We start from the raw sequence: 24,129 nt of genomic DNA on the forward strand, positions 1-24,129 counted from the left end.
ATTGATCGGCCTACTATTCTGGTTTGACGGGACCAAGGAACTTCGATAGGGATTTGCCTGTTCATCAGATGCAAAGCCAATTTTCACCTGCTCAAGGTGTATACAACCATGGTCCATACAACCCAAGAATAAGAAGTCCTTCACTCATGCATCCAGGCCAATCTGGTGCTTGGAATGGATCACAGGCCACTGATCATTATAACTTGGTATCTGATGGAACACCGAGAGGAATGTATAGTAATCCTCCCAGGCATCCTGGAACTTCACAAAGGGTCTGGAATCCTTCTAATACATCAACTTATGGTAATTTACCCGGCCCTTGCTTTTCTCTAGGAGATAGCCCTAGTTTCAACTATGGAACAGCCAGGCCTCAAATGTTTGGTAATAGGCCGAATCTTGATCAAGGATCTGGAGGTAGTGCTTATTTCAGTCCAGGAAGAGGCAGGAGTCGTGGATACAGTGGGAGCAGCACTCCTGGTTTAGGAAGGAGTGTCGGGCGAGGACAAGGTTTTCGTGGTCATATCTCAGCATCAAACAGGATATTAGGGCCAGAGAGTTACTTTGATCAATCCATGTTGGAAGATCCTTGGCAGCATTTAGAACCTATTCCATGGAAAAGACAAGAAGCTGGAATGGATAGTTCGAGTACTCCGGGCACTTCAAATTCCTGGCTTCCGAAATCCATTGACCCAAAGAAGGCAAAAGTTTCAGAGGCTTCTTCAAACAAGTTTAACTCTCAACAAAGTCTTGCCGAGTACCTTGCTGCTTCATTCAACAAAGCTGTTGAGGATACGCAAAATGAATGAAAGTTGCTCAAATCTCAAAGAACAACCACAATTGGCTTGAAATGAGAAGAGATCTGTTATGGCCACTTGATGAGATTTGCTTTTCTCCCATTCTCATTAATCTCAGCAGGCTTATCTTTGAGATTTTAATTCGAAGATTTCTAGATGAAGCCAAGATTATTTTCATGGAGGACAAGCAATGATTTTGGCTTTCGAACTGGGTCTGGGATCTCCTCATGCATTTTGTTTTTGTGTTAATAGCTTGTTCTAGGAAGGCCGACTATACTCATGCCATCACTCGTACAAGTGACAACTTATGAAGACCATATATGGTGGTTTTTTTCATAGGCTATTATTGCAGGTAGATGGTGTTCAGTTTACTTCAGATATGCCAAAATGCTTGGTATTTCACTTAGTTCCTTGTTTGAGAATCACTTTTGAACTATTGTTATTTTAATTTTACTCGTCTTTGACTCTTTACCAATGAATTGGTTGTTTCAAGTTTTTGTTCTGTTGGTAAAATCGAATCTTTAATTTGATGAGTGTTCTTCACTCCTTCATACAACTTGAAAAATGAGAATTGAGAAATTGCATGTAACTAACCAGTTACTTGATCTTGAGTTTTTTTTTTAATTTTCTCTTTAATTTTTGTCTGTTCAATATTTTTATAGATATATAGTTGCACTTTTGATTCTTTAAGGAAAAAAAGTGTTTTTTATTTGATGTTCGTGCTATAAATAAGACAGCTATTTGGGGGGGGGGGGTTAACCATTGTATGTTGTAGGTGTAGATATTCCAAGGGCTTATTTTTCTTTGACTCTTTTCGACACAGGATCAAGGATCGCCTTATAATTGAGAGTGACTGCAGAGTGGCCGTCGACTGGGTTAAGGACCCAGTTTCTTGTCCTGTCGTTTATGCTCACGTTGTTAAGGATATTATTGGGAAACTTAGAGATTTTGAAGGTGTTATTAGAAGGGTTAATAGGGCAGCTAATCTAGAGGCTGATACTCTAGCCAAAGCTGGTATTGGTTGATTTGTTTTTGTTGTTTTTAAGGTCTGTTTGGTTAGTTTTGCCGACCTCCTTAAAGGAGTTCAGGGTATTGTATTCCTATGTTTTCGTTTATTAATGAAATTCAAGGTACTCTGATCCTCCTTTTGATGATTAAGGAACTCTTTCCGAGTTTCCGTTAATCATGAAGGGGGTTTCTAATGAGTCCTACTTTTCCTATCAAAAAAAAAAATTGCATGCTGAAAAGATTAAAAAAAAACAGCCTATTTAAACAGGCTGAGAATTATAGATGTAAAGTACTACTAGGTATCTTTTCCCTAACCTTTATTTCCTAAAAAAAACTTATTTTATATTCTAAGAAGATAAAATATACTCATAAAAGTACAAGCAAATTGCAATTTAGAACTAGAATTTATGATAAACATAAACTCCTTATCTTGACAGCTATTTAATCTCGGCAGCTTTCCACACTCCTCGTCAAAGGTGGATTGATGAAATTTCAACTGTGGTGCATTGAAGCTTTTGTAAAATCTGTTGGCTTAAGGCAAAGATACAGAGTTCATATGAATTAAAACTAGTGATAGGGTTAAAGGTTGATAACTAAAGAAAGCACAAAGTTCATTTTGTTGTTTGGATCTCTTGATCTTAGGTCTGTGATATTGATACTCTTCTATCATTTATTCTTTGATGAACTGGATAACCGTGTATGTGATACATGTATAAACTTTAAACTAATGAAATTTTATAATTTGACTGTAAGCATAACACTTATTTTCCACAATGCTGTATTCGAGAACTAATAAATGTCTGAAATATAGCTTTGTGCTTCTGCATAAGAACACTTTTTTTTTTGTTTAAAAGAAATATAATCTTATGTACCTCTATTATGTTTACATTTCTTAAGAATTTACTTGTGTTGTTCCAGTTCAATGATCCCTGGTTCAAGAAACCCCATGTGGGGAGGGGAGTTCAATTTCTATGTAGATGAGTTTCCTGTCCAGGTTTATATTATAAGTTATGATTTGTATAGGCAGCACTTGGACATTTTCACGCATGCTTTCTTTGTTTAACCTGTGTTCTCTGTACGACACCGTGGGTTCAGTTTATTAGCATGTGCTTCTGATTTAAAGCAAAATATTTTATCTCCAGCAAGCAGCATTATCATTCTTCCTGCTTCGATGTACATGTTATTCTTGAGGCAAATAGACAGTTTTTTTGGACTTCCAGACACATACCAGCTTTTTGGCTAAATTTTGAGTAACAAATTTTCTATCATCCATCTTTTCCATCCGTCATGCGAAACAGTACTTTAAAGTATTGGTTTAACCTATAGATGTACAACAGGTTGAATACTTTTATACTTTTTGTGTTCTAGAGAAACTAATGTTTTCCTTTTAAAAAAAGAACTCTTCATTCTTTTAGATTCTTCGATATGCATTTTATGTGGGAGCTTAATGATCCTAGTTTCATTCTGGTGGTGAGAAACCATCTCTCTCTCTCTCTCTCTCTCTCTCTTCTCTCTCTCGCTTTCTCTCTCTCTCTCTCTCTCTCTCTCTCTCTCTCTCTCTCTCTCTCTCTCTCCCTCTTCTAATTTTTTCTTCTCTACTTGTATGTTGTAACAATCTTTAAAACTTGTTATTTATCTTCTTATGGTTCTTTTACATGATGAACATCAATGGTGCTTTAAGATGAGTATTCAAAATTCTTTTAGCACCATTTTTGTTTTAAATGATCCATTTTCTATTAGAATGATAAGAACCCAGGGTTCTATCAAAAGGGAATTGGGAAAACTAACAAGAAAAAAATAAAATTTGATCACTTGGAGGGGATTAACCTCCAAACAATTGCTAAAAGGCCTTTTGTTATATTTGATTGCTTCAGAAAAAATAGCCATAGGACATTACGTATTTATAGGTTTCATAATCTTGGTGACCAAGGATTAGGGTTCTCGAGGAAACAAAAAACATTTAAGTAAATTAAATATTCTAATATAAATTCATAAGATTAAGAAATAGGTTATTTAAAATAATAAATCCTAAAATCAAGGATCCTATCATAAAATTGTACCAATTTTACATTCACTTATGAAGTTGGGTGCTGCAAATTGTGATTATATCTTTGCTGGTCCAATCCATGTAACATGAATGTCCCTAATACCATATTTGTCAGGTTTACACTTCTTGTTCTTGGTATTTTAATCAAAGGGAATTTTACGAGGACATATTTAAAACAACTTTTCTATTTTCCTATGTGGCATTATTTGTCTAAGAGAATCCTTTTGACTCACCCTGCAGATAAATGTGACAATATATGATTGGGATATGGTGTGGAAGAGTGCAATCCTTGGTTAAGTTACTGTTCCAGTTGAAAGTGTAGGTGAAAGCACCCCAGTATGGCATACATTAGAAAGGGACCCTGGACAGGTGCTCTTTCATTAGAAAGTTCTGGCTTCTTTACATCTTTTATTAATTCTTATGAAGATCAATAAGAGGTTTTACTTCTTTCAGGTTTGTCTACACATTACAACACAAAAATCACCTGTAAATTCTTCCAGGTAATTTTGCATCTTTTTATACGAATATCTGCTAAAAATGAAAATAATTAAGATGAAAAAATTTCCAGTGTTAGTCCCTCTTAATGGAAAATACAGGTGTAATCATGTTTATTGTCTCTATATTTCATTGAGTAGTTTGAAAGCTTCTGTTGACAGGCGTGTAAATGGATATGCTGGAGCTGGAGCTCGAAGAAGGGTCACTTCAGAAAAACAAGGGCCTACAGTGGTTCATCAAAAGCCAGGGCCTTTACAGACAATATTTAACCTCCATCCAGATGAGGCAAGTCTCATAGAATGTATTTCTAACTAGAGCTATTTATAAATAAATTGGGCATGGTATGGTTAGAGTAACAGATATTAGTTCTGGGGGCAGTCCTGTTTCATCACTTCTAGCTGCAGTTGACAAACATACATTTCTTTCAGGTTGTGGAGCATAGTTATTCGTGTGCACTTGAGAGATCATTCTTGTACCATGGTCGTATGTATGTCTCGGCATGGCACATATGTTTCCATTCTAATGTGTTCTCCAAACAAATTAAGGTTAGCTTACCAGTTTGTTGTATTAATTACCAAGGTTTTTTGTCTTCATAAGGTAAGCTGAAACGTAATAGTCAGTTTGGTAATGGTAGAATCCAGAGATGCATTAATCCTTTATTTTTCTTTTTTAAAGGGGAAAACGACTAAACTAACTAAAAAGATAGGAAATTTTATGTATATTTGACACTTGTAAACTGAAAGGATATATGTTCAAATCTTTAACAATTTTTGTTTAAATAACAGGTGGTAGTTCCATTCGAGAATATAGATGAGGTATGCTATATTTTTCTGTTCAGCACTTCTCCAAAGTTGGTTTTGTGGAATAAAAATGAATTACTATAAAGTATTGCATGCATTTTCTTGACCGAGTTGGAGAAAATTTTGAATTATTTTATGCATATAATATTTTATTTTGTCTATGCAAATTCGAAAGAGTCGGCATGCATTAATTAATCCTGCAATAACAATCATTCTTCGGACGGGTGTGGGTGGGCATGGTGTACCTCCATTAGGGAGCTCTGATGGTTAGCAACTAAATTCTTTACTAAGCATTGGAGCTTTAGGATTTACTCTTTCAAGATTTTGAACAGAGTATTATGTCCTTTCTTAGCTCGATATGAGTTACTAGTATCAACTTGACATTACCAAATGTGTTGTTTTGGCTGCTTTCTGGGTATAAATTTTGGCCAATGTACTAGGATTTTCTCCTTATTTTTTTATTGAATTGCAATAGAATTTTATATTAATTTGAGGTCAAAATCTCCTTGGGGAAATTTGAGTTTTTTGTTGTTTTAAATGGATAACTTTTAATTAAATATTTGCTTCATAAGGATTTGTCCTTGTTTAATGGGTTGAAAAGCAAGGAAGTAGCAGTTGAGCATAAGATAACATAAAAAGAAAAGCCCTTATGCATTTCATTGACAAAGCTAGAAAATAAAAAAATTGTGGCACCATTATCAATGTTCATTCTCTTCTATTGTGGAGAGGATGAAATTCAAAGCGTATGACTTAGAGACTGATTAACTGTTGGGCACATATGTTTCGTTCCTCATTATTCTCCTGCTACTAGACAAATAGGAACTAATGCTAGGCATTTGAAGAATAGGGTAACATCCTTGGATATACTCACAGCAGTGGCTGTTATTTCTAGAAAACAAAATAGATGACAGCATTGACAATAATGCTTTTACATTTCCAGCTCTCCCCATGGGCTTTATTTTATATCTTCTTAGGCTAATGATTTTTAAATTCATCTTTTAGTTCAACTAATAACTGTTAAGTGGTCTCATCTCAAATTAGCTTCATTTGAAGTTTGTTTTGTCTTTTTATTCAATTTTAGGGCCTCTGCACCTATTGCTATTAGTTCTAGGTTGGATGATCAACAGAACTACCTTCTATTTGTTTAAGCCTTTTGGACTTTACCTTTCAACCATGGTAATGTACTTATGCATCCTTCTTACCTGCAGCCAAATCAAATTTTTACTCACCCTGGGTTCGCTGGACCTGGATTCGTTGATGTCCTCCACTTTTGGACTGACTGAATCTAATGGAAAAAAATACATATTCTGCATAATGAAGGTGCTACAACATGGAATGATAGCATTTATGTCAGCCTAGTATTGTAGGAATTATAGAGATGATTTGTTACCATTCCTATAGAGATATGATTTGTTTCCATTCCTATAGAGATATGATTTGTTACCATTCCTATAGAGATATGATTTTGTAAATAGATTTCTACAATCCCTTATTTTAAGGGATCATATCCTAGGATTATTATTTTTCCTTTCTTAGAGTTTCCTACTTTAGAGAGATATTTTGTATATAAATATGTAATATGTCATATTGAAAAGAATAAGAGAAAATACAGAGAATTACTCTGATTTCTATATCATTACTCTGATTTCTGCATGGTATCAGCTTAGGTTACGATTTCTTTCCAACCTAGACCATGTCCGCAACTTCTTCTCCTACATCTCCTTCGTTAACTCAGGAGATTATTTCAAATCCAGAAAATTTTTCTGATTCTAACACTCAAACAGAATCATCCGGTCTGGTTATTACATCTCCTACAGCTTTTTTATCTTCTCAATTGACTCCTGATTGGATCCTCGATTCTGGTGCAACAGATCATATGACTGGTAACAAGGGGTTGTTTTATAATTTTTTCCCAAACGTCGGTAAAGCAATCAAAACGGCTGATGGTTCCATGTGCAAAATAGGTCATGGCACTGTGGTTCTCAATGAACATATGACACTTAAAAATGTTCTCTTTGTACCAACTCTGGCTTGCAATCTCATTTCAGTTCGTAAACTTTCCATCGACTTGCACTGCTCTGCAATTTTTACTGATATTGACTGTACTTTGCAGGCACTGAACTCGAAGAAGATGATTGGTAAGGCCAGCTTGCAGAATGGCCTCTACATCCTCCCTTCATCTACTACAACCGAGATCTCTAAATCGTTCACCACTTTCGAACAAAATGATACCATTATGCTATGGCACTTTCGTTTAGGCCATCCTAGTTTCCATTATCTTGCAAAGTTGTTTCCTGCTCTATTCATTGATAAAAAACCAACTTCCTTTTCTTGCAAAGTTTGCTCTCTTGCCAAACACACTAAATCATCCTATTCTCCTTCTAAATACAAACCTTCTCACCCTTTTGCCTTGATCTACAGTGATATTTGGGGTCATTCTCGGGTGAAGAATGTTGATAATTGTAAGTGGTTTATCACTTTCATTGATGATCACAGTAGGATAACTTGGACTTATTTGCTCAAAGATAAATCCGAAACTGCTGGTGTTTTTGCCCAATTTTATAACATGGTTCTCACTCAATTTGGAACCAAAATCCAGCTCTTTAAATCTGATAATGACAGTGAATTTTTTTCTAAGTCTTTGGGTGCTTTTTTCAAGGAAAAGGTATAGTTCAGCTTAGTTCTTGTGTTGGTACCCCACAACAAAACGGCGTTGCCGAAAGGAAAAATAGACACCTCCTTGAAGTTACTCGTTCACTTCTATTTACCACTAATGTTCCAAAATATTTGTGGGGGGAAGCCTTATTAACTGCCACATATTTAATTAACCGAATGCCTAGTAAGATTTTACACTTTAAAACACCTCAATCTATATTTTTGCAATACTTTCCACATTTTAAACCTATATCCTCCATTCTACCTCTTAAAATCTTTGGTTGTACTGTTTTTATCCAAAACACTGCTACTAATAAGTCCTAGTTAGATCCTAAGTCTATAAAGTGTGTATTGGTTGGGTATTCTTCACTCAAGAAGGGTTATAAATGCTATCATCCTCCTTTTAAAAGATTTTTCACCACTATGGATATCACTTTTTATGAGCAGGATCCCTATTTCATTCAGGCTGAAATTCAGGGGGAGACATAGAGAGATTTTCAGCCATATCAGGTATCTCCACCCACTTTTCATTCTCAACCTTCAGAATTGCCATCATCCTTGTCTTTACCTATAGATTTGTTACCTGTAACTACTCCCATTGATCCACCGGTAGTTCCTATCACTACTTCACCCATACCCACTTTAAATACCCTTCCTGAAAATACACCTACTCCCATTCAAAATCTCCCACAAACAACACCAATCAAACAGCTTCGTTTCTATACAAGGAAAAGAAAACACATTCCTGAGGCTGTTTTGCAATCTGATTCTTGCCGAGAATTGGATTTGGGTCCAGCTGCCGAAATAGAAGAAGAAATCAGTAAGTCTACTTCCACTACTCTAGATGACTTCCCTATTGCTATTAGAAGAGGGGTTAGACAGTGCACCAAGCATCCTATTGAAAAATTTGCTGGTTATAATTCTCTGATGCCTTCTTTTCAAGCATTTACAGCAACCTTGGATAAAGAACAGGTTCCCACAAGCATAACTGAAGCTCTAAAGGATTCTAAATGGGGAAAGGCTGTTGAAGAGGAAATTTCTGCACTAGAGAAAAATGCTACTTGGACTGTTACAGACATTCCTCAAGGAAAAAAGGTTGTTGGCTGTAAATGGATCTTTACTGTAAAGTATAACTCTAATGGTAGCATCCAACGATACAAAGCGAGACTAGTGGCCAAAGGTTTTACGCAAACATATGGGATAGATTTCACAGAAACTTTTGCACCTGTGGCGAAGCTGAATACTGTTCGAGTATTCCTAAGTTTGGCTGTAAATTGCGATTGGCAATTACACCAACTTGATGTAAAAAACGCTTTTCTTAATGGTCAGCTAGAAGAAGAAGTCTATATGAAAATGCCACCTGGCTTACAGTCTGCTGAAGGTAGCAATAAGGTTTGCAAGCTCAACAAGTCTCTATACGGGTTAAAACAATCACCCAGAGCTTGGTTCGAGAGGTTCACTAAAGTCATCCTAAAAAACGGCTACAAGCAGTCCCTCGCCGATCATACTCTTTTCATCAAGGTAACTTCTACAGATAAGAAAGCTATCCTTATTGTGTACGTGGACGACATAATTCTTACCGGAGATGATGAAGAAGAGATTTGCAATTTGAAGAAGTTGTTAAATAAGGAATTCGAAACCAAGGACTTGGGAAAGCTAAGGTATTTCCTAGGAATGGAGGTGGCAAGGTCAAAAGAAGGACTTGTAATCAACCAAAGAAAATATGTACTTGATTTACTCAAAGAAACTGGTTTTCTTGGTTGTAAGCCGAATGATACACCAATGGAGGCGAGCTTGAAATTCAACAAAGAAGATGGGTCCTTAGTAGACAAAGAGAAATTTCAAAGATTAGTTGGGAAACTAATTTATTTATCCTTGACAAGGCCAGATATAGCATTTCCTGTAAATGTGATAAGTCAACACATGACCAATCCTACTGAAGAGCATATGGCAGCAGCAAATAGAATTCTCAAGTACTTGAAGAAAACTCCAGGACACGGTTTAATGTTTAAGAAGACACAAGACATAACTGTTAAGATCTTTACAGATTCTAGTTGGGCCGGAGACCTTACTGAAAGGAGATCCACTAGTGGCTACTGCACCTTTGTTTGGGGAAACCTTACAACTTGGAGAAGTAAGAAACAATCTGTCGTTTCAAGAAGTAGTGCTGAAGCTGAATTCAGAGCACTAACATTGGGAATATGCGAAGGAATTTGGCTACTTAAACTACTGAAAGAACTTGTCACTAATCAAGAGGATCACTTTGAAGTTTTATGTGATAATCAATCTGCCATTCAAATTGCCAAGAACCCAGTTCAACATGATCGGACAAAGCATGTTGAGATTGATAGGCATTTTATTGCTGATCAAGTTAACAAAAAGACAGCCACACTTTCATACATTCCTTCAGAAGAACAAGTTGCAGACATTCTTACTAAGGCTTTGCCAAAGCCTGTTTTCAATAAATTCCTATTCAAGCTGGGATTATACAATGTATATTCTCCAGCTTGAGGGCGAGTGTAGGAATTATAGAGATGATTTGTTACCATTCCTATAGAGATATGATTTGTTTCCATTCCTATAGAGATATGATTTGTTACCATTCCTATAGAGATATGATTTTGTAAATAGATTTCTACAATCCGTTATTTTAAGGGATCATATCCTAGGATTATTATTTTTCCTTTCTTAGAGTTTCCTACTTTAGAGAGATATTTTGTATATAAATATGTAATCTGTCATATTGAAAAGAATAAGAGAAAATACAGAGAATTACTCTGATTTCTATATCATTACTCTGATTTCTACAAGTATGCTACCTTCAGGCTTTTTTCCAGTGACTTACAAAGCTCATTTATTTTATATCTTCTTAGGCTAATGTTTTTTAAATTCATCTTTTAGTTCAACTAATAACTGTTAAGTGGTCTCATCTCACATTACCTTCATTTACAGTTTGTTTTGTCTTTGTATTCAATTTTAGGGCCTCTGCACCTATTGCTATTAATTTTAGGTTGGATGATCAACAGAACTACCTTCTATTTGTTTAAGCCTTTTGGACTTTACCTTTCAACCATGGTAATGTACTTATGCATCCTTCTTACCTGCAGCCAAATCAAATTTTTACTCACCATGGGTTCGCTGGACCTGGATTCGTTGATGTCCTCCACTTTTGGACTGACTGAATCTAATGGAAAAAAAATACATATTCTGCATAATGAAGGTGCTACAACATGGAATGATAGCATTTATGTCAGCCTAGTATGCTACTTTCAGGCTTTTTTTCCAGTGACTTACAAAGCTCATTTATTTTATATCTTCTTAGGCTAATGTTTTTTAAATTCATCTTTTAGTTCAACTAATAAATGTTAAGTGGTCTCATCTCACATTAGCTTCATTTACAGTTTGTTTTGTCTTTGCATTCAATTTTAGGGCCTCTGCACCTATTGCTATTAGTTCTAGGTTCGGTGATCAACAGAACTACCTTCTATTTGTTTAAGCATTTTTGGACTTTACCTTTCAACCATGGTAATGTACTTATGCATCCTTCTTACCTGCAACCAAATCAAATTTTCACTCACCCTGGGTTCGCTGGACCTAGATCCGTTGATGTCCTCCACTTTTGGAATGACTGAATCTAATGGAAAAAAATACATATTCTGCACAATGAAGGTGGTTGTGCTACAACATGGAATGGTAGCATTTATGTCAGCCTAGTGTGCTACCTTCAGGCTTTTTCCAGTGAATTACAAAGCTCATTTGCTTGAGCAATGCAATCACTTGTTAGTTGAGGATTAGCCATTTTCATATAGAGGAATACAAGTCCCTATTTTGGTTACCTCATACGACAGTTTTTTCTACAGTGTCATTTAGAGATGTCTCACCGTGTTTCAAAAACTTCATATGTTATTTATTACCGAATCCTTTTTGAAATTTAGTGCTTATGTTTTACAAAGATTATATTAGGTCTACATTTCTCAAGAAAAAATATTCTCTTCCTATTAGCATTTCATATCATAAACTTCGGTTCTGATTTTTATTATTTTTATTTTAGCTTTAGACAACAATGAATCTCAAATATAATATTTTTTGGACCTCAGAAATTCCGGAGAAGTTTTCTCATTCAGCTAGAACGTTTATAACATTATTTTTATCACATATCATACTACGCTACTTCTTTCTTGTTTCTAGGATTTTTATTCCAATGGCTAGTTGTTTTACATGATACTTAACAATTCTGCTTCGTGCCCGTCTTTCCTACAAGTTTGTATACACTTTGGTGGTGAACTGCTGGCAAAAGGTTTTCTTTACCAATCTTGTGGTGCTTTGTTGGCACGTGAAAAATACTACAGTCGTATACAAAAATTTACATTTTTTCATTAATTTTTTGTATTAATTTTATTTCGATGGTTGTTTTGCATTTTGTGCTCAATTATATTCTTGAATGAGAAAAGGGTTTTTTTTTCATTAAAGAAAGATGTAGTGATATCACATTCTGAAGGAACACTCTTCTTTTTCATTTAAAATTATATGTATTTCTATTTTGGTCATTTGTACTGGTCGATTCCCCCCTCTCCCTTTCTACAGTTTCCCATTCAGAAATCTTTTCATTTTAAAACCATATTAAGGTTATTACATTGTAAGGAGTAACCCAAATTGCATGAGTGAGACTGTTTATAACATGAATTGAGTAAAGGTGTGTTTATTTTTCTATCTTCTTTATTTTTCTATCTTCTTCTTTTTTCAGGTAGAGTCGGGTATAAATTTGCATCATTTTGGAACAGGAACCACACAGTACGAGCATTACAGAGTGCAACAAAAAAACCACCATGCAATGTTGGAAGCTGAGAAGGTTTTTTTTGCAAGTTCTCCCTGTGATCTGTTACTTCTTATTTGATTGTTTCTTTTGCAGAACTTCAATCCTGATTTTTTATTATCACTTTTATATGGATAGAAAATTAGTTTTCCTATCATCTTTAGAAACACTGAAAATTAATAGTTGAAGGCTTTTCTTTCTCCCAAAGAAGATGGCCTTTGATATTCAACTAGTGCTGAAACAATCTTATTCTTATTGTTTTCTCCATCTACTGTGAGAAAGGATAATTTAATTGTAAATGCATTTTGAAGAAGCCATATATATATGTACTTTCGTAATCGGAACTCACTAAATTGGGTGAAAAAGGAAGAATTTTGCTTGTGATGGATTGGAGAACTTGAGAATACTCTGGGAGCTCAAAGAAAGGGGGTAAAGATCAAGACTGGGAAATATTGGTGCTGGGAAATGTTATTTATATAAGCTGAAGAGGTAGGGAAATACTGGTTTGTGATAAGCGAGTAGGATTAAAATTGTAAAAGAAACAAGAACAGATGGGAATATGTGGTTGGAGAGATTGTAAAAGCTGAATAATAAAGGGAAGTCCTTAACTGAATTGATACAATACAGTTTAGGAGGCAGTGTTCCAACTGCGATATGCCCCAATGATGTGTTTCAACTACCCAGGAAACAAAGTTACATGGTTAGATCAATGAGAATGTGCAGGGTGAATATAATTGGTTGTGAATGCAAATATTACAATAGCTCTGAACTTTTTGCTTTTAGGTTCACAAAATGATTGTTTCTTGTCTCAATCCTTGTTTGCTTGTATTTATGTTAATTCCCCCCCCCTTTTGAACCAACTGATTAGATGAAAAATATATTTATTTGATTTATTTTGCCAACATGTAGGAGCGAGCAACATCAGCATTGCGTGCGAGCAGTAGTAGAAGGCAAGCTCCAACTCCTCCAGATAAAGAATCTAAACCTAAAAACTGAAAAAATACCTTTTATCAAAGAACAGGTTTTAGTTGGTATCTACAATGTATGCATCCCATCTTTTTCTGCCTTTGTGGGTTTTATTATGATGTGAATTTCTATGCTTATGATTCATGAATGTTTCCTGCAGGATGTATTTCCTTGCACAGCCGAGAAGCTTTATAATTTATTATTGAGTGATGACTCTAATTTCACAAACGAATATCGCTCATCACGGAAAGACAAAAATCTTACAGTAAGATAAGATCACTTTAGTATTCTTCCATGGTTATTCTATTAAGCATACCTTTCGTATTATTGTGCATTTTATACTGATATGCTCGTCTTAGAATCATTTATATTGCTTGTAAAATCCAAAATGTCGAGGTTAAACTTGATTTAAACATCTCTAAACTTTTGATGGTATAAACATGGCATCTTTTCCCTCATATAAATTAGTGGTAATCTTCCCAGGGATTTCTTCATCCCTAGTTGAATGAATTGAAAGTTTGAACCCACTCTGCTGTTCTACTTTCAGATGGGACAGTGGCATGCTGCAGATGAATATGAAGGTCAACTGAGAGAGATTACATTCAGATCCATTTGTAACAATCCTATGTGCCCTCCAGACAGTGCCATGACTGAGGATCAACATTTTGTTTTATCATCAGATAAGAAAAAGCTTGTATGACATCTTTTTTTCATCTGTTTAGTAATTTATTATTTAATAAACTTAAGGTTGTCTTACTTCTTTAATGAAAAAAACTTCAATGTTTGTGATACATATGTTTGGCTGATTCTATGTTTAGTGAAAAAAAAACATCATTTGCATCTTTATTGTAGATTCTATGTTTGGTTGATTTAATTGAATTTACTCAATTTCTCTCTTCTCGTAGGTTTTTGAAACTGTACAACAGGCACATGATGTTCAGTTTGGCACCTACTTTGAAGCAAGTATTAGCTGGGTATCTTTATTCTTGATTTGGAATATAGTTTTATACCCCACATTTTTGTTTTGTGCAAGGTCCTTGCAGTCTCACTGTTGCCTGTGCAAGCAATATTCCCCTTCTTATTATTTTCCGGTCTGATTTTGTTCCTCACTCCAATGAATAAATAATTCAAACTTTGATCCCAAAACAAACAAATAAATAAAAGATAACCAAGGATTGTTACAAAAAAATCCTCCTCTATTTGTGTTGTATTCTTTGAGGAAAATAAACTGAACTTTGATCCATAGAAACAGAATAAATCAACCCTTTTAGTGAAAGCATTGCTACTATTGGATGCAATTTTTGTATATACTACAAAATAGGAAGTGTGTCTACAACTAACATTAGTATTACAGATGATTAATATTTAATCTGCTCCATAATGCACGGCCAAAAACTTATCATAACCTAAGTCCAATCAAGAGGGGAATTGTAAGACTCATTATTGCAAAAGGAACTGTCCTTTTGACACACCAGTTCACTTGCTGGCTTTTCATGTGTTTGTTCATAAACTTTCTTGCATATCATCCTCACTGCTATTGATCATGCATTTATCTTCACCTAAGTCCAATCAAGAGGGAAGTTTCTGTTCAAACTGTCGGAGTAGGAAAAATCCCTTTGGAACTGACACATTAATTTACTTGCTTCCAAAAAGAAAAGTTCACTCGCTGGCTTCACATGAAATTGCTTGTAAACTTTCTTCACTCTTACTGGTATTAATTATAACCTATAACCACCATCTTCTAGCCTTTCCTGTTAATTCCCCATCGGATATAAAGTGGGGAGTTAAAGGTGAGTCAAAGGAAAATTTTCTAGTGTTAGATATTTAAAATGAATGACCATACCTGTCAGTTACGATCAGACCATCTTGCAGATTAACTGGTCACTTGCCAACTGGCAACAGGAATAGTGATTTATGTTCAATATAAGATTAGACCAAATATATGAGTGACATCTTATCAACTTTGTATGAGTAACAGTTTAACCTCTTGGAAGAACTATCAACTTATATATTCGTGTTTGTGTGTGTCTGATGTTTTCTTGTTTCTGTTCTATTATATATGTTTTAGTTTCAACATTAAAATGGACACTATTTTATTTGTGCTGCATCAGGTACATTGTCAATGGATTGCAGAGACCAATGGTGAAAATTCATCTACTTTAGATATCAAAGCAGGTGAGTTTTGTTCCCTTTAAAGTGACATTTATTATGGTACATAAGGGTGTAAACGAGCCGAGTCGAGCTCGAGTATTGTTGAGCTCGACTCGACTCGAAAACTCTGAAATGGAGCTTGACTCGACTTGAAAACTCGCGAGCTTAAAATTTTCAAGCTCGACTCGAATTCGAAATCCTGAACTGAAGCTCGTGAGCAGCTCAAAAAGGCTCGAAATGAAAAAAAAATTCTTAAACTTAACTCGATTGAAGTCTCAAACTCAAACTCGAACATGAACCTTAAATACATGAAAATCTTACTGTATTTTTAAAAAAATCGATGCATAAATATTAATATTATTAATAATTTATTTAAAAAAAAATAAAATCTTAATATATTATATTTTCGCGTTGCTCACGAACTTTTCGAGTCGAATATCGAATAGCTCGTTTCGGCTCGTTAAGAACTCGAGTCGAGCTCGAGCTTCTGTCGAGTCCATTCGATCCGAGTATTTATCGAGCCTTGATCGAGTCGATCTCGAGTAGCTCGCGATCTATCTCGTCTCATTTACAGCCCTAATGGTACATATGGAGATTATGGTACCAAACTACCAATGGCCATACAATGGCCGTAGCCCTCCGGCATTCTGCTAAATCCAACTCGCTACTTTCACATAGTTCAATCTGAGACTTCCAAGTTGACCATACATATGTAGATTATGGTACGAAACTACCATTGGCATACAATGAACGTAGCCCTCCAGCATTCTGCTAAATCCAACTCGCTACTTTCACATAGTTCAATCTGAGACTTCCAAGTTGGACTCTTTAAGTTCTTGTGGCTGGGGTGTGTCCCCTTGGGGACATCTTTAGACATTTTTGCGTTGGCTTTAGTTTTGCATCTAATCGAACTCTTGTTGAGATATGGCCTTCCAGAGATTTGTGTCTCTCGTTACAAGTTATACCGACATGATATTAGCTCTTAATGCATGCATCAGTCTATAATGAAAGTAATGAACATCTTCAAGCAGTTTCTGAGTTTGAAAACATGTCTTTTCTTTTCCTCGACATCAATGAATTGAACTAATTGATGTTTCAATTTTTTGTAGGTGCACATTTTAAGAAAAGGTGTGTGATGCAATCGAAAATTAAGTCAGGCGCTGTCGAAGAGGTATTGCTATAGCTGAACCATGGTCTTCACCGATCATATCGACGAATCCCATACTTTGAAAACCTTTTTTTCTCCCTGCTTTCGTATTAGCCTTAAAATTTGAAGAGGTTGACTTTAGTATTTTTACCATCTTTGTGCAGTACAAGAAAGAGATCGAGACAATGTTAGATGTTGCCCGTTCGAATATAGAGTCACATATTGCCAGAGGTGAGACCGATAACTCATCGTTGCCAGAGTTTTTTTTCCCAAGATATAGATTTATAATGTAACTTAAAAAGGTTTCCACGAAAGCGAAAGTAACAGAGAATGGTTATTGTAATGCAGTTTCTCAATGCAATAGGCAAATGACAACGTTAATGTTCATATTTATTGAATAATATCCCTTAAACGTTGCTACTTATTTTAACCCTTTGATATTTGAAATATATGAATACTTTTAGAAAATGAATATTTTGGAATAAAATTAATGTAAAATTACTGAGACAAATATATGTAGGGATGAAGCTATGCATCGTACCGGGGCATTACTCTCAATTTGTTATTATTGAAAAATATATATGAATACATATTTATTTAGATATTTCAATTTTTAATTTATCTAGATTTTTTTCTTATTTTTTTATATTTAACTATTTTATGTCTCTCTTGAGTTAATATTCTGATTCCGTCTTTGAATATATGTATTATTAAGATATCTGCTACTAGTAAAAGATGCGTATAAGAATGTTGACATGTGTCCCTAATATATTTGTAACATTGAACATAATTTTTATATATGAACGAGTTTATGATAGGATCATTGTAAGATTCACGGGATTTATGTCCACTATTTTAAAACTCATTGAATATATATATGTAAATGTTATTAAAATTCGTTGAATATATATAAGAAGTAACAGCGGTAGAACCACGTTTATGAGGACGGAATTATGATTTTAATTTAAGGAGATAAAGTATAAATACTCATAAAATATGAGGATATAATATATAATTAATTATAGAAGATGAGAACAATAAGATTAAATAAAGAGCTTTAATTTAATATATACTAATATATATTCAGGGTAATTGCACATTTTGAAATTCAAAATTTCTAATTAATTATTTATTTTATAAATTATATATATCATAAAATTTAATTTATATCTATCTTGAAGATATTTTTTTAATATATGAGTATTTACTCTAAAAAACATATATTTTTTGATTGTCTTCCCAATTTTAAAGCATTGCCTTGATTAATCCAAACTGACTCGCCTTGCACCCTTAAGTTAATTATGGCTAAATTAGAACAAACATATTTGACCGATCATGAGTTTTAAACTCACTAGAACCATTCTATTATTCACTAAAATTTTTCCCTCTCTTTTTGATACTATTAGAATTACATTTAGAATTTGTTAAAGAAAATTGTGGCCGAATTAACAAAATGCCGTTAGGAACATGCACCATGTGTGGTAGTACAACGGAGTGAGAAAACTTTGACCTATTAGAATTAACAAAAAGTTCAAACTCTGCATTAATGCCATTGTTGTACTTTGACTTTCACACCCTACTTCACTGACAAACCTTCTCAAAATTCTCACCGACTACTTGAATTAGAGTTTTCAAAGTATTAGAATTTTTAAGTTTTTTTAATTAAAAAAATATAATTTTAAGTTTTTATTTTATTTTAAATACAAATTTAAAAATATTAAAAAAGCGACAAATATTAGTAATGAAATTTTTAACGACTAAGAGGAATGAGACACCTAAATAATAACACTAGACATTTAAATTGATTCAAAAAAGTGTGAATTTAGGGGTTAAGATGAACAGACGACGATGAAGATGAAGATGAAGATGGGCGACGTGTGTTGACATGACAATCGACGACGATGACTGGTGATGAAAACTGACGATGGGCGATGACGACGATGAGTGGCGAGTAGAGACGTTAACTTTGACTGAATTTACGGGTTAATTCATATTTTATATAGAGTTTAAGAGTTATATTAGTATTTTATGTAAAGTTTAAGGTCAAATTAATATTTTGTCTAAATTCAGAGGTCAAATTAAAATTTAACCATTTTTACCAACAATAAGGACCAAAGATGAAAGTGACCAAAACTAAAAACTTTTTAAACCGGTGACAAAAAACTAACGGATAAAAAACTTAAGATATCACTTGTATAATTTACCCTTAATAAAATTCATAATAATATTTGATATTTCAACTGTTTAGGGAATGATATTGTGCCAACCCTACCTATGTTAAGCTCATGAATTTTAGAAGTTACCAAAGGCTCGGCCAGACCCGTCAATGTAGTGTCACCTATGATTATTTTCTTGTTACGAAAAAAACAGTATTTGTTTATTGAAATTTCGAGTTCGGGCATGACGAGTTATATAATATATAGATTCAAGTTGGGATGAGACTATATTTTAGGTAAAAAAATCACTAATCCAACCCGACCTTATATAAATTGTTAATTTACTCATTTATATTTATAATATATTTAAAGTTTTAGAGGTTTTTTTTTATTTTTATAATGTTAAAATATATTATTTAATAGTAAAAAATGTAGTAAATTATTATAAAATCGATTATTTTAATCATTTAAAATATAATAAATGATTATAGATATATTATTATTATTAAATATATTATTTTATTTATTTTAAAATATTATTAATATTGTACAAACCCTGTCTAAGCTAATGGGTTTTAAAAGGGCCCATCAAAATAGTATAACCAATGATCAGTTTGTATTGAAGTTTTCTTGTTACAGAAAAACGTTTGACGTTACCTGTTATAAGTTTTGTCTGTCTTGGTTTTCTTTCGTTTTAGTTCTCATCTTCTTTCCCCCAAACAAAATCATCTATTGAAAAACACAAAGGAAATAGAGAAGATAAAGAGGGAAGATGCAAGAGTTGATCAAAACTAGAACCGAATTACCAGAGATGTTGGTGTTGGAGATTCTCTCAAAGCTTCCTGTTAAATCCTTGACCCGTTTCAGGTGCGTTTGTAAGCCCTGGTCTTCATCTTTTGAAACCCCTCATTTCATTAACAAACATCATCAGAACAACCTCAAAAACAATAACCTTAATCTCCTCCTCAAACGTTGTCATGGTGGCACCCCTGATGACATCCATTATTTCTCTCAACTTTCGACCGAGAAAGACCAAAACTTTAGAGTAAAACACAATATTCACTTACCCTTTTTTGAGAATTTTGTGGATGGACCTTTCGTTCATGGCCCTTGTAATGGAATATTGTGTTTATCAGAACGAGGTAGTACTGGTCAGAATGTTACCCTTTGGAACCCATCTACCAGAGAGTTTAAAATCCTTCCTCAATCAACAGTCCAGCGCCCTCCTGGACTACTGGATTTCTCTAGTTTTAATTTCCTTGGTTTTGGGTATGATTCTCAAACCGATGACTTCAAATGTATAAGATTTGTTACTAATTACTTTGAAGAGAATCTAGATGATGGGTTGTTGGCAGATTGGACCAGACAAGTTGAGTTATATTCGCTTAAAAGTGATTCATGGAAGGAAATTTCATTTCCTGGGGTTTATGCTTTTGCTTCTATTTTTTTTAATAATTATGTCAATGGGTTTATTTATTGCGAGGCAATTGCAGTTGATCACCATATTCTTTCGTTTGATATGGTTAATGAAAAGTTTTCAACTTCACCACTGCCTGAATTTGGTGGGAGTTTAGAACAATATTATTTGGAACTTTTGGACTTCAATGGATTGCTTGGTGCTCTTTTTTACCCAAGGGAAGTAACTGACAAGTCTTTTGATTTATGGGTTATGAATGGGTCATGGACTAAACAATTCAGTGTTGAATCTGTTGTTGGAGTTGAGAGGCCTTTGGGGTTTTGGAAAAATGGCGAGTTGTTTCTCGAGAGCTCGGATCAAGAACTAGTTTTATTTGATCCGTCCATACAAGAGCTTAGAAAGCTTGGTATTCACGCTTATAAGGAAACAATGCACATTGTTGCTTATGTTGAGAGCTTGGTTCCATTGAATGGAAGATCAGAGCATGAGGAATGTATAATACGACGGCCAGTCGGAGGTGAAACAAATTGATGTTGAACACTAAGATGGATGGGGAGCTGCAACAAAAGAGGTAAGATTTAATGGGATTTGGTCTCTTCCTATGCACTTTATGTCAACTATATTGTCCAGTGATGTTCTCAAGTATTGTTGTTATTGTTTGAATTGTATATACATGCCCTAGATATTGACTTGTTTAGGTTTCTGTTTGCTTTTGGTTGTTTTAGTGGATGCACGAAATTACGTCCTACAGATTTTCTTAGGTTTTAACTCTGATCTTCAGTTCTATTGACCTGCATATCATGATTGCAGGTGCATATATATGCCACACACGGAGTGCTCTTCGAACTTGAATTTGCTTCTGAGAGCTCAACGTCCCCAATAGTTGAATGTAATTTGAAGTTGAACATAGGAACTATTATTATTATATGTACTTTAGATCCAATGAAACAGTGTCAATGGTTTGGTCTTGTTTTGTGTGAAGCCATTGTTAAGGTATTTGCAGGGGTAAATGGGGTAGTACTACTTTCTTGAAAGCGTTCCGTTTGTGGAATATTTATGGAAATTGTTGTCTTTTTTCTGCATATATATGATAATTCACATGAGCTTCTGTTTGTGCTTATAAAGAGTTAGCTTGGTTTTGCATGTTTGTTTTTCCAATTTAAGAGTTGGAATTCAAGACTTTTTGTGTGATGATTTTCATTCTTGACCTTAGTTATTTGTTTTAGAGGTAAATGGATTGCAGTCTTGCATAGGTCTTGTTTTAGGTTGTTTTTGCTTGGATGTGAGTGCCGAATATGAGTATTTTGATAGTTTTTTCATGTCGTTGGAGGGTCCTTATAGGATCATATTCTCAAACTGATGACTTCAAAGGTTTAAGATTTGTTACTAATTACTTTGAAGAGAATCTAGTTGAAGGGTTGATGGGGTTTTAAAGACTTTAATTATTTTCACTTTCCCGTGAAATACTATTGAAGAGATGGAGCTTAGTCCACTGAAAAGAAATTACACCATTCTTCTGCAGTATTCATGCATTGTTCTTCCACTCTCACTGTTTATCTCCTCATATGTTTCCGAATTCCATCTCGAATGTAGAACAACATACAATATTGTACCCGTAATACACGTGCAATGTCTTAATGTTATGTTATATTGAATTTATAGCATGACACTGGATTGTTTGGCTGTGTTAGCAGCTCCAGCAACTCAGTTAGTTCAACCGGCTGAAATCCGGCACTATGAAGCCATATACAAGGGACTGAAATAAAATACAGAATAAATAACATGTTCGAAAATGGTGTTTCTCCTGTCGATTTTTCTCCCTTGTCCGAAGATAGTGATTGGGTTGCATTTCTCTTTTCGTTTTTTCTTGCTCTCCAAAATTCATCCCTTCTTCGAATCTTCTTGCATGTTATGCATATGTTTGGGTTTAGATTTGTAAATGGGTTTTTAGTTTTGTAATATTTGGTTCTTGTAAATGTACTTTAATTTGATCCAATGGTTTACAAATGCGTGATTAATCACAGCTGCTGCCAAACTGCATAACATGGATAATTAAATCTTATATTTTATTAAATTACATTTGATGTTTGGGTTTTAAGGGCTGTAAATTATTGATGCCTAACTTCCGAACAGAAACCATGTGTGTGCCACCACTACAATCAGACTGAATAAACTGAAACACAGGTGTATCCCACTTAAAACAAACTGAAACAGAAACACATTTTCAATATAACAGACTGAAATAGAAACTGAAACAGAAACAAGTTTGATGCTACATTTGCAATATAAAAAGGACTAACCATTGTAAATATTATACACATAGTGAATGTTGATTGTGAGAGTATTGATTGTAACAATGTTGTTGAATTATAAGTTGGTGGTTGTTTTGGTGATTTGTTTCTTGGTTCTAGTTACAGCTCAACCCCCATACATTTTTATAAACTCAGTCTCCAATGGCCTCTTGCTGTGTGTAATTCCGGCAGCATGGCTTGTGGTACTCCCATCCCGACTGTCTTAACCATCCACGGTATATGGCCTCAAGATGCCAACGACGTTCCGATTCCCCCTTACAACGCAGCCACTAATCCCTGTTACTCCCAGGCACCCATTACTGACCCACTAGTTCTTGAGGTAAGCATCTCATCAACTTTTTAATTTACTTTTTTTATTTGTATTTAAATTTATATTATGATCTAACGTTTATTTCTCTAATTTAGACTACTGCATTTACTCCAATTGAAAGCAACTTAATATCATTATGGCCGGACCTGAAGAACCCTACTAAACCGGGTACTGGCTTTTGGGAGACTGAATGGTTAAAGCATGGAACATGTTCTGATTACCCTAATAATCCTCTTGATTACTTCAAATCTGCCTTAACGCTTAGACAAGGCTTAACAAATCCAGGTGAGTATGTTTCCTTTGTACTTGCTTTTATATCTTCTGTTATTGAGTTTATGTATAAGATGGTTGAAAAGTTGGAATGATGTATTATCTATGGGTTTCACTATCATATTATTATTATTATTATATACAACAATTTTTAAGATTAAATAGTTGATAATTCATCTTCCTAACACAATTTCTAACTTATTTTGATTCAGCTACGGGACTTACACCAGGAAACCGTTATATGGTTCAAGATGTTATAAAAATAATTCAGAGCCATACAAAAGCATCACCTGAAATTGCTTGTAACAGAAACAAAACTGGAGGACTGCAACTGTGGGAGATTCGTTTGTGTTACGCTCGACCGACTTTGTCTTCCCAAATGATTACAAAGATTCAAAACTGCCCACATCGATTGCCATTTAAAAATGGTAAAACTACAGGTCCCTGCAAATTGTTGACAGATTTTGTAGTTTTTCCCATATAAAAACTTTAAATAAAGGTTGTAGTAAACCTTCAAACTTATGATGTTTGTAATAAATAATAAATTAACTTTAAAAATATAAGTGTTTAAATTATAAAAACAATAAATAATAAAATAATATATCGATTTAAATCAAACCCATTCCTTGATAGTTTTAATTAATTTTCCTAGTGTATCTTCATCAGCATGCACTAATGAAAAAAAAAACATTAACCTCAAAGAATAGGAAGTAAAAGAAAAATAATGTTGATAGTGACATATACTTTCTTATGTTAATTTAATCTTAATCAACCCTAGATTAGGAGAC

General features: G+C 34.3%; 3 protein-coding genes and 1 pseudogene across 6 annotated transcripts in view; all 4 read left to right on the plus strand.

Moving 5' to 3' along the window:
* The window catches only part of LOC120168965 (protein SICKLE-like), a 90,341-nt gene extending 89,089 nt beyond the window's left edge, over positions 1-1,252 (plus strand). For 2 of the 3 annotated variants that reach the window (XM_039177202.1, XM_039177203.1), the window contains one exon: positions 31-1,252. In XM_039177202.1, the coding sequence (XP_039033133.1) occupies positions 31-806 (776 nt within the window). In that variant the 3' untranslated portion in view covers positions 807-1,252. The remainder of the gene's footprint in view (positions 1-30) is intronic. The other variant, XM_039177204.1, reaches the window with a different exon arrangement.
* Positions 1-17,277, plus strand: part of LOC120168972 — a 102,666-nt pseudogene extending 85,389 nt beyond the window's left edge.
* LOC120168967 (F-box protein CPR1-like) lies at positions 13,208-20,995 on the plus strand. Of its 2 annotated transcripts, XM_039177205.1 has the most exons (3): positions 13,208-13,212; positions 19,800-20,455; positions 20,607-20,800. In XM_039177205.1, the coding sequence occupies exons 2-3, from the start codon at positions 19,805-19,807 to the stop codon at positions 20,673-20,675; spliced, it is 720 nt and encodes a 239-aa protein (XP_039033136.1). In that variant the 5' UTR covers positions 13,208-13,212; positions 19,800-19,804; the 3' UTR covers positions 20,676-20,800. The 2 variants fall into 2 exon arrangements, with proteins under 2 accessions (XP_039033136.1, XP_039033137.1); XM_039177206.1 differs by lacking the exon at positions 13,208-13,212 and having other exon boundaries at positions 20,354-20,455; positions 20,607-20,995.
* Positions 20,996-22,587: 1,592 nt separating this feature from the next.
* LOC120168923 (ribonuclease 1-like) lies at positions 22,588-23,825 on the plus strand. Its single transcript, XM_039177176.1, has 3 exons — positions 22,588-23,080; positions 23,167-23,356; positions 23,554-23,825. Exons 1-3 carry the CDS (start codon positions 22,934-22,936, stop codon positions 23,823-23,825), a joined length of 609 nt encoding a protein of 202 aa, XP_039033107.1. The 5' UTR covers positions 22,588-22,933.
* Positions 23,826-24,129: the final 304 nt, after the last annotated feature.

The sequence above is a fragment of the Hibiscus syriacus genome, unplaced genomic scaffold, assembly GCF_006381635.1.
Source record: "Hibiscus syriacus cultivar Baekdansim isolate YM2019G1 unplaced genomic scaffold, ASM638163v2 tig00111741_pilon, whole genome shotgun sequence".
NCBI lineage: Eukaryota > Viridiplantae > Streptophyta > Magnoliopsida > Malvales > Malvaceae > Hibiscus > Hibiscus syriacus.

Coding starts and splice junctions, on each gene's coding strand:
- LOC120168967 (XM_039177205.1), top strand. CDS start 19,805: ATGCAAGAGTTGATCAAAACTAGAACCGAATTACCAGAGATGTTGGTG. Junction 20,456..20,606: donor AGGAAATTTCATTTCCTGGG/GTTTATGCTTTT, acceptor GTGGGAGTTTAG/AACAATATTATTTGGAACTT.
- LOC120168923 (XM_039177176.1), top strand. CDS start 22,934: ATGGCTTGTGGTACTCCCATCCCGACTGTCTTAACCATCCACGGTATA. Junction 23,081..23,166: donor CTGACCCACTAGTTCTTGAG/GTAAGCATCTCA, acceptor TCTCTAATTTAG/ACTACTGCATTTACTCCAAT. Junction 23,357..23,553: donor ACAAGGCTTAACAAATCCAG/GTGAGTATGTTT, acceptor ATTTTGATTCAG/CTACGGGACTTACACCAGGA.